Consider the following 11937-nt stretch of genomic DNA (forward strand, 5'->3'; position numbering starts at 1 on the left):
GATACATGTGATAATATATACGTAAATATATACATTACTTGCTTGATATAAGTCGGAAATGAGTTAAAACACAATTATGTGTATATTTTTCAAAATTATTTGTTAGTTATAATTATTTTTTGACATTAAAATTTGAGTAATATTTTCAAAATAATTATAAGATATATTTTAGATAAAGAGTTACTGATTTTAACTGGGTGATTATTATTTATCGAATGAAAGTGATTAAAAATTATCTTACTATAATAATTCGAAAGAAAATTAGGAGTGTTTTTTTTTGTCAGGAAAATTAGGAGTGTTTGATTATAATGGGATTGCCCTAATATTGTACCTCAAAAAATTTTATCCAGAAAGGGGGGCTTTTTCAGATGGTACTGGTTGATTGCAGCTGTAAATGGACAAATTTTCCATATGGGTTCTTTTTTGGGTTCATGAGATTCATACTCATTCTCGCACTACAAAGAAGAATATCACAAATACTATCGTATGTATAAGATATGATAGTACTCCTATATTTGTCCCTCAATAAATTTTTGTCCTTTAAGATATTGAATGCACATATATGATATATGTATAACAAAAAATTATGAGAGATCAAATTATGATAAAATCTGAATTAAGTTGATACCAATTAGAATGGGATTGATTACAAATTTGAGTTGTAAAATGTGATAGATTAGAGTATATTTTATCAATTAATTGATTACGAATTCGAGTTATAGCACATAATTTTATTAAAATACATGATTCTTCTAACATAAATTGAACATGAATCCGATCATTTCATAAAATTATCGGGTTTCCCTCAACTTAAACCGCATATTTTATAGGTTAGACCCCTGTATTATTAAAATATTGGAAAGCAAAATCAAGTTAAGATGATACAAATCAAGAACACCCCGGAACATTGTAATACTTTTGATTATGTTTTATATAATTTTAGAAATCTGATAATTTATTTTTAAAATCTTATATAAAATAGTAGGAAAATCAATTCACCCTCTTGTACTTTATTTTATTAGATTACTATGATCTCTCTTAGATCTAGATTGTACATGTCTACATTATGATACATTGAACATCCTTGATGAGAGTATATCACTACCAAACATGCTAAATGTGAGGCAGTGACCAATGAGGAGAGACTATTTCTACTTTTATTGCAACATTATCATAACTTGCAAAGAATAAGGAAAGGATATCTTGGACAGGACTAAACATATGTAGTACAGTGTGATTTCATGTGGCTGTGGGATGTGCACATTGTCCATGTTCTTTACAGAGAAAGAACATAATGGTTTGATTGTATGATTGTTTATGTTCTTTTTCAGTGGAGGGGGATTCTGAAATTTCATGCATTGATGAGTGTAATGCACATTCAAGAATCAAGATCATACCAGCTGTGCTCATTATACCTGCACAGTGCATGTAGGTTACCAGTGGTGGTCCATTTGACATGGCAGGTGGTCACTTTGGATAATTATTATTCATCCGTATTCAAATATATGTCGTTTGAGTGTTTTACACGGATATTTTAAGTTTTTAACCGTATAGTTAAAATTATTTTAAATTTTTATAAAAGAAATAAATAAAATATATGATTAATATTATAATTCAAGATTTTTAATAACATAATGATTTAAACTAGAGGATCAAGAAATTTATGAATGTATGTTAAAAATTGAAATAACCTATGTTTTGAAATGAGTGAATACTTCATTTCAGGATTCGGATCTAACTGAAATCATAAAATTTAATAATTTAGACTCCGTCGAGGTAATGGATAAAAAAAACTGCAAAATCTGATCCAATTTATCATAATCGATTAGTTGAGATTAAAATATTTCTTATGCAATCTGTTTTTTCTCAATTTTACTCTATGCAACACCTATATTTGAAACAAGTTTTTGTCTAATCAATCAATTTACTTATATAAAAGAGAAGCGAGAGCGTGTAGGTGGCGCTTCTCAGATAGCTTCATTTTATTTTTTTAATTTTCTGAAATTAGATTATTTAAAATCTTTTCCCTAAAAACTTTATAATTTCAGATGGACTAATCCCGACAAAAATCTTACATGAACATAAATCAAAAAACGGGTTTTAGTCGAGTCTGATTTCTATCGAGAACAATCTGAATACAATTATTGAGTTAAAATAAATTATTATAATTTATCATATCATCTGAGGATAAATTTGGACCTTTACATGTGCGTGCCACCTGCTTATTTTGTTCCTATTAGCTTGAAATAAAAAACAAAAAGCAAAATGAACGTCACTATTTTGTTAGATCTGATTGTACTTTCACTTTCGACAACACATACAATAATATGAGGTTAGGAAAGACACACGAGTATGTAACGCAAGTGTAAATGTCTCCGTGTACTTAATTATCAATAACAAACTTAGTTAATCTATTAATTATGCTTAGTAATTAGACGTTAATTAAGGTGTTAAGGAAGAACACACTTGCGTGGATTGCAAAAAGCATATTGCATATTATATGTTGTAGTGTGCGTTATGTATCGATTTTTGACACTTTACAACTATGACAAGATATTGTATATTACTTGGTGTCGTTTTCATAACTCAAAATACTTTAAATTATTACTAGTCTTTAACCCGTTCGAAGCACGGGCGGGTATATAGTTCGTAATTTATTATTTATAATTTAAATTTTAACATCATTTTATTAGTATTTTAGTATTAATGGATTAAATTTTAATTAAATCATATTATTCAACTGACTATATTTTCTCCCGATTATTTGAAAATGGACAAACCCTAATAAATATGTGTGTGTGTGTCAGGATTTTAGTACATTTAATCCGAATTTAGAACAAGTAGATTTAAAAATAAAAAAAATCAAAAAAATTAAATCTTTTCCAAACATAGCCGATTGTGTAATACCTTTGAAAGATTCGGTGATCTAATCAATCGAATTTCAACGTACTTTTGTAATCTTGGTTTGTTTGACAACAATAACTTTTAGATTAGAATTCGAAAGAGTTATGTAATGATTCGTGTTTATATTGAAATATAACACGTTAAAGTTAAAAAAGAGTTATATGAACGGTCTTGTTAAAAAAAGATATTCAAAATTGTATATTTATAATTTTATTTATAACATTATTATAATTTTTTAATGAAATATTATATGATAATGAATTGTTATGAGTGTTTTTAGTGATTTGAAACTGTTTAACAATATAATACTAATAGACTCCACATTTGTAGACTTGTAGTACCAAAAGGAGAGTACCAAACCAAAAAATATATACCCATGTTGGTTTATTATAGTATAATATAGATTTTCAAAGATGACTCTGAACAAGAGTGTGTCGACATTTATAATTTATATTAAAATATTAAATTTATATTGTATTTTAACTTTCATACTCATATATAAAATAAATATTTAGTTTAAAATCTGATACTTGTATGTAAACAACTAACTGAAGTTAGTAAAAATACTAATTACAGTGATTGTAATATTCAAAGGCAACTGATTTTTTTAGAAATAAACAAATTTTGTTAGTTATGATATAATACTAAATCTGTATCTTCAAATTACAAATAAATACAAGTTTTAAAATAATAATAATTTAATTTGATAACTGAGCATTGTGCTTTGGTTGCAAGGATATCACTTGTTTGGCTCGTGTTATACTCGTTAACTCCACATTAACTCATTTACAAATTATTTGAATATTCATATTAAAAACAAAATTTTTTAATCTTTAAAAATAAGAGACTTGTATTGACACTCACTGAACAATCTATCTGCGAGACGTGTCGTGACTTTCGACCTAAGACATCCAACACCTATGATCATGTAGAGTCGCTTGACCACCTAAAACTACCTAAAACTGCTATAACTTTCGACAATAATCCGTTTAACACGTCCATCATAATTCTGGAGAGCCAACCACAGTTCCAAGACCACCTAAAACTGTATAACTTTCGACAATAATCCGTTTAACACGTCCATCGTAATTCTGAAGAGCCAACCACAATTCCAAGATCAATTTCTTGACCATCAGCTCTGATATCATCAAATCTACATTTGTATGATAATGGGACCGTTTGCATGTGGTTAAAATAAATGCTTTTTGTTTAAAGTAAAGAAGTTAAGTAGAAGTGAGAAGCAAGTTAAGACTTATAAGTGATCAAAGTGTTTGAGAGATAAGTGGAAACGTGAAACAAAAGCCAGCATTCCTAACTTTTTATAAGTGCTTCTTGACTTTTTACACAAACAGTACAAATAAGTGTTTTTAACTTATAAATTCAGAAGCCGGGCTTCTAAGCCCGGCCAAACACCACCATTGTCCTCTATCGACTGTGGTTAAACCTGTATGTATTTATTTTGGACTCCTTCCAAAAGACCTCATATTAATATAATTTTTTAACTACCTATATTCTAGATATATTTTTTTTATTTTTATGTCATGGAATTTAAGTTGACACCCACCAAACAAAGAGTCACACCAAATGAAATTTATTTCATTATTGTGAATGAAATTTATAGAACCTAATTGTTTTATTATCAGAAATTACGTTTTATATATGAGAATAATCAATATACTAAAATTTTAACGAACTTTTCCCGATAATTTAAGATATTTCTGATAAGTTAAAATATCAGAAGAACGACCAACTCGACAAAAATACATGCTCCACCATCTTTTTGACTCGTAAAGTCCCTTTATCCCATTTTGCAAAGCATGGAGTAAAGTTCGGTCCACCAAAACGTCCGGCACTAGTCTTTTCCTCATCCCAAAGTCCGTATAAATTCATCTTTACACAAAAATAGTCAAACATAGTTACATATATGATGAAACACACAGAACATCATTTCTGCTGAATATTCCCTTTTCTAAGTAAATACACGTGGTTATTTGATATTGACTTCTAGTATTTATGATAATATATTTAAATTTTATCAAATTTATTTTTAATTAAAACAAAGAAAATAACAATATAATAAAAATAAATAATAAATATACTTGATAAAATATGAATATATTATCATAAATACTAGAATTCATAATTTTTTAGTTGGTTGTGGTAACATTTAAAAATAATCTGTAAAACTCTATAAATCATATTTTTAATACTTGAACTCGTATTTCGACCTGTTTGATATTTACAGTGATTTCATACCGTTTTCAGTTCAGTGACCAACTTGATACATTAAACCCACTTCAGTGATCAACTTAATAATTAACCCTTAAATTTTGTTGACATTTTTGATAATTTTTTTATCAGTTATGTTTTATTGTACTCCTGTTTTTAGAAATTTTTTTTATGAAAACGACTAATCAGACAGGCACTTGCCAATAGGGGTGTAAATGAGTCGAGCCGAGCCGAATTCTAGAGGGCTCGTGTATCGTTTGTTAAAAAATTAGCGAACTCGAACTCGAGCTCGAGCTTGGATCGAGCCAAAAACATTGTTTGAGGATCGACTCATTAAGTAATAACTCTGTTCACGAACAGCTCGCGAACCGCTCACGAACATGTCTCACGAGCTTTTGCTCACAAACCGCTCATTAACTTACGCTCACGAACATGTCTCACGAATTTTTTCTCACCAACCGCTCATTAATTTTGTTCACGAGCTAGTTTATGCTCATAAATTTATTTACGAGCTTGTTTGTTATTTAATTTAATTAAAAAATTATATTAAAATATTAATAATATTTTAATTTATGCTCTAAGGAATCATAAATTCATAATAAACTATTTCACGAGTTAGTACAAGAACTACGCTCACGAGCCAAGTTCACAAACCATGTTCACAGACTCATAATTCGAACTTGTTTGTGAACTATCGAGTCGAACTCTGTTGTGCTCAAGTTCAGCTCGTTTATAAAACGAATCTTAAAATTGTGCTCAAGATCGACTCGTTTATGAATCGAACCGAGCTCGAATCAAGCTTTTTTCGAACCGAACACCGAGCGGTTATCGAGCGTATCAACTCATTTACAGCCCTACTTGCCAAACTTCTGGTGACCATAATTCTTATCATATATTCAGTAAAATTATTCGGAAATAGACAAAAATTTAATTGTTTGTATTTGACAGGAATAACACAGTATATTGGTACAAGTCGCATCAAAAGAAGAAAAGAATTAAAGGCAATTTCATTTCGAATCACTTGTCGGCATTCTTCTGGTCCTGATGGGTCTGCAAATAATTTAATTTATTTTTCACAAATAAATATAAAAACAAATGCGCACCTACTTATTAGCGCCAGGACAACCGTACTGCAAAGTGGTCCAAATTTGATTTTTTGAAAATTTATTATTACATGTTTTTCATGGAATAAGTGCATATTTAAAGAAATTTAAGATAAAAAGTTTGTTTGTTTAAATCGTAAATATGTTAAAATTATGGGGCCAAAATGGTTTAGTCACTTAATAAAATAAAACTTTAAAAATAAATAAAATTTATAAATTTCGATACCTATTGATTCAATTTTAATATATAATAATTTTTAAAGCTAATGTATCAAGATTATTTATTTTCATTCTCAAGATATTTGGTAAAATCTTGGATTAAAAGCTCCGCTCAAAAGTACGGTTACAACCCGAATATATCTCGATATTTTGGGGTGTTTGGCAATAACTTTTAAGCCCGGTTTCTGAGTTTATAATTTAGAAATATTTATTTGTACCGTTTGTATAAAAAGTCAAGAAATACTTAAACGAAGTTAGGATTACTAGTTTTTGTTTCAAGAAATCTACTTATTTCCCAAACAGTTTAATCACTTATAAGTCTTAAGTTGCTTCTGAAGTCTACTTCACTTTTTTACTTTAAGTAAAAACACTTATTTTAACTCACCCAAACGGCCCCTTTGAATTTCATTTCACTTAATCTAAAATTTATTAGAACATATAATAATTTACAAGAAAATAGATTTATTTATTGAATCTTAAACACAAAGTTTAACTATTGAGAAAAAGACTTATAACAGCATCTCCAATCTCCGGAGTTCTAAAGTGGTTCTCTAAATATATAATAGGATATGTGTTTTTTAAGGGATTATTAATATTTTTATTGAATGGGAACTCCAACAACATTCCTTATTTATAACATTATATTCAACTTGTAATAGGAGAGAGAAAGTAGGGAAAGAGTGGGAATAAAAAAAAAAGAAGTGATTATTTTAATGTTGAAAATAGTATGAGGAATGGTTCCATAATTTTTAGAGATAGAAATGAAGTTGGCATTCTAATTCTAATTTTTAAAAAAGTATTAAGACTCTGTTTGTGCGTAATATTTCCTATTATAATATTATAATAGTTTGGGTGATGCTATAAGTGGGAGGAATCTTGTCATTTTAAAGGCCCAACGCAATAACCGTAACCAGGCCTTAACGAAGCCCAGTTGTAATACCTTTATGTTCTTCGTAGTAAAATACTTAGGCGGGTTTCGAAGTATTTGTTTTATTAAAGAATAAAACAAATTATTCTAAAATATTAATATATTAGATTTTTAAAACATTTTAACTAAACACTATACAAATAGATTACAAATATCACATAAATTGAACATTAAAATTTAAATAATAATAATGAATAAGTATAAAAAAAAGGTAATCTAATAGACTAATAAAAAATATTATAATTATAATAGGTCATAAAATCAAATATATATATATTGATCATATATCAAAATATTAATATATATATTTTTTAATTTTTTAAATAAAAATATCACATATATTGTTTAAAAGAATCAATTTTAAATATTATCTCCAAAATACGTGTAAAAAAGTCGAATCAAATATATAATAGACCAAATAAATTTTTTTAAAGTAAAAGTTACAAGTAAATATGGACGAAGATGAAAAATAATCCCAATTCCCGACCCGCTTACTCGATGATGACAATAACTTTCCAACAAGAATATTTGTTTCAATTTTTCTTCAAAGAACATCATAATTATATAATAATTGATTTTAATTGCTTGACTATGCCCGTGAATAACCTTATTTAAAGTTTAATCCCTTGGAGCATCTCCAACAGCCTCTTACTTGATTTTTAAATATAATATAAAATATTAGACTCCTAGTAAGTTGATACAGATTTAAGAGTCTCAACTCCAACAATATTTTTTATACTTGCTCTTAAGTTAATATTTTATTCTTGTTTGGATTTGTGTATGACACAAACTCAAATGTAATTGGAGGGAATGGATATTTTATTATAAAAAATAAGTTAAGAGCTATGTAGTTGACTCTTAACTTTGAGGAGAGAGGATAGAGAAACAAGAAGCTCAAATGAAGAGCTACTAAGAGTCTCTTGGAGCAAAAATTTCTTTCTCTTTCATCAAATTAAAATTTAAGAGCTCATTTAAGAGTCTCTTGGAGATGCTCTTAGAGCATCTTCAATAGTCTCTTAAAGTGGCTCTTAAAACCAAAAATAAAGAGGATAAGAAAAAATAGAGCTCCAATAGACTCCTAGTGGCTCCTAAAAACGAGTGTTCTAAAAATTGGTCTAGGCAGCCGCCTAGGCGGCCCCGAAACGCCCTGATTCGGTCCTAGGCGGTGAATTAGGCGTTTTTTTACAAAAATCGGTCCTAGGCGGTCAACATCCCGCCTAGGCGGTCTAGGCGGCCAATAACAAAAAAAATAATATTTTTAATAAATAAAATTTAAAATTATGATTATATTATAAGAAATTAAGTATTCACTTGTACTTAACTTAATATCTTATAAAAAAAGTAAAATGACTAATATTTTTATTTAATATTTCTTACATTATTTGTAAGAGACTGATTGGTATGTATTTATTTAATTAACGATTTTGTATTACATGTATCAAGTATTTATTTTATATATGATATTATATTATTTACCAGTTTGACTCTACTAGTAGTGAAAAATAGATAAAATTATTAAATTACATTAATTATAATAATTTAAAAATAATATATGTCCGATTAATGCTCCGATTAATCCCCGATTTCCCGATTAATCGCTAGAACACTGCAGTAAAAACACTAGGAGCCCCTTCTCTCTCCTTTCTTTTAAGAGCCACTACACGGCTCTTAACTTGTTTTTTGTAATATGATATTCACTCACACCCATGTGACTTTGAACTTTTATCATGGTGGAGTGTTAAAATATTTAAATATATATATTTAAATATTGTAATATAATATCATCAAAATACATAATAACAATATATATTTAAATATTCATTATTATAATATAATCGGTATTGAACAAATTATTTATAAACAAATAAAAAAATGGATTAAGATTACATTTTTAAATTTTAGATTTTGAATGTAACAGTAAGTCAATGGTCACAGTTCTAAATTACACAAAAAATAGAATACAACAATCAAACAAATTTATTATTCTAGGACATGTTGTACAAATCCCCATCTAAATTCTAAAATATTTGATTGTCAATTGACCAACTAACTGGAATAACTATATAATTCAGTCAACCTACTTATAATCTTATGTTAAGTTGTTTCATACAGTCGGTTGATTTAATATCCAGATTTGCTAGGAAAGAAGATCAAAGGGGAGCTGTATGATTAAGGTCAACTAATCCAAATGATTAAACATCATTTCCTGTCAATAACTTGTCTAATCCTTAAGACCAAATCTGGCTTTGAGTTTGTATAGATAGACTCTGGAGTTCCTACAAGAATTCTGGCCATGCTGACCCAAGATTTTCATTTACGTCATATTCTTAAACTTTTTAATATTCTTAAATAATTCTCCTATAAATAGAAGTGTGCATTGTAGTTTAAATGCAGTATCTAGCATCAAGTTTCATGTTAAGTGCAAGCATGGTACACTTTGAAAAGCCTTCTTATCACCTTTTATTTGTAGTATTTTCTCTACTCTTACTTCCATCCAGCCTTGCAACAAGAGAAGAAGGAGAAGCTCTAGTGACCTGGAAGAACAGCCTGTCCCCGTCCTCGTTCCTCGAATCTTGGTCCTCAACCAATCTCAACAATCTTTGTAACTGGACTGGCATTACCTGCAACTCCGAGGCCTCAGTATCTGAAATCAACCTTTCACAAAAACAACTCCAAGGAACGCTTGCTGAGTTCCGTTTCAATTTGCTACCAAGTCTAAAAACTTTTACGATCAGTAGTAACAACTTCACTGGTCCAATTCCATCAGATATTGGAAATTTAACAAAGCTTCAAGACCTCGATTTTAGCTTTAATTTTCTCAATGGTTCTATACCATATCAGGTTAGTCATCTTCAGAGGTTGCGCGTCTTAGACCTGTCATATAATCTCCTGGAAGCTCCAAATTGGTCCGAGTTTTCGCCCATCCCTTCCTTGACTAAACTTTATCTCAGATCAAATAATCTTGCCTCCAAATTTCCAGGATTTATATCCAGTTGTCAGAGCCTGACTTATCTTGATCTTTCACATAACTTTATAACAGGCGATCTCGCGCAAGAATCAGTTTTCAACAAATTGATAAATCTTGAGTCCTTCTCTATTCGTAATAATTCTATTGAGGGGCCGTTTCCACCAAGTATATTTTCTCTTTCCAAATTACGATTTCTTGACCTATCAAGAAATAACTTTTCAGGTTCTATTCCCCGGAATATAGGATTGCTTCGTCATCTTGAATATCTCAGCTTGTTTTTTAATTCATTCGAGGGCAGTATACCTTCATCTATTGGTCTACTTAGGAAGCTTCAATTACTAGATATCGGATATAATTATTTAAATTCCAGTATTCCTCGTGAAATCGGGCTTTTGACTAATCTCAGCGAATTATATCTCAATGTCAATAGTCTTACTGGCAAAATTCCTTCTGAGCTCGGCCTCTTGACTAAGCTCAACTATATAATTCTTTTTTCCAATAATTTGACCGGAGATATTCCATCTGAAATCGGAAACCTGAAGCTACTGACTCGGCTTCTCCTCGGGTCTAATCATTTGACTGGATCGGTTGCAGACTCCATTTCTAATCTCAGTAATCTAGAGTTTCTTGGTCTACCTAATAACAGATTTTCTGGAAGTATTCCTAGTGACTTCTGGAAAAAATATAAATCGTTATTATACATCGACTCCAGGAACAACAATTTGTCAGGAAGCATTCAGGGATTTGATGCTAATCTGAATCTTACTTTCATTAATCTGAGCGGAAACCATTTTACAGGTATACTTTTCACCTTATTTTACTTCCTCTGTTTTGAAATATATGTCGTTTGACTTTTTGGCACACGTTTCCAAGTCTTTGACAGTATCATTATGTTAGGTCCTATATTTTCACTATATAGAATGATATAGTGATCACAATCTGTAACACAGTAAGAAAATATAAGAGATCGAAAGCAATAAACTCTTATATTCACAAAGCTTTTATAGTTACAAAAACTCTCTCAGTGATTTATATTGTATCACAAAGAGCTGCTAGGGTTCTTAACAATGTACTCGATAACTCAACTCATATAGAGTAACCCTAATCTGTGTTTATATAGACACAGTTACAAAATCAATCTCTGATTTGATATCCTATAAATCAGCTAATAAATCTATCAATCAAAGATTGCTCCAGTTTTCTGTTTAGTTTCCATAGTCAGCAAATCACTCCTCAGCTTCTATCCTTCCTTGAAGTATATCCGCTTCTGAGCTCTTTCCACGTGTAAACTCTGTCGAGTCTTGACTATGTAAACTCTGATCAGACTTTATCAAACTCTGTCAGACTTTACTAAACTCTGATCAGCTTCTAGCTTAAACTCTGATGATTCCTGTTCTAAAACAAACTTTAAGAACATTAGTAATCATCAATTATATCTAACAATCTCCCCCAACTTGTGCATACATTAATTATGTGCAAGTTAACAGATAATTGATGATGTCAAAACATTTAAGTCAAATGCAACAGAGTTTAACTAATTATAACAGAAAACTTTTAACACTTACAGATACTTTACTCCTTAGCTG

General features: G+C 29.5%; 1 protein-coding gene across 1 annotated transcript; it reads left to right on the forward strand.

Annotated features, from left to right (window-relative positions):
* The first annotated feature begins 9810 nt into the window (after positions 1-9810).
* Positions 9811-11202, forward strand: LOC135151593 (LRR receptor-like serine/threonine-protein kinase ERL1). The gene has a single exon (XM_064090184.1). The coding sequence runs from the start codon at positions 9811-9813 to the stop codon at positions 11200-11202; it is 1392 nt and encodes a 463-aa protein (XP_063946254.1).
* Positions 11203-11937: the final 735 nt, after the last annotated feature.

The sequence above is a fragment of the Daucus carota genome, chromosome 3, assembly GCF_001625215.2.
Source record: "Daucus carota subsp. sativus chromosome 3, DH1 v3.0, whole genome shotgun sequence".
In the NCBI taxonomy this organism is placed as follows: Eukaryota; Viridiplantae; Streptophyta; class Magnoliopsida; order Apiales; family Apiaceae; genus Daucus; species Daucus carota.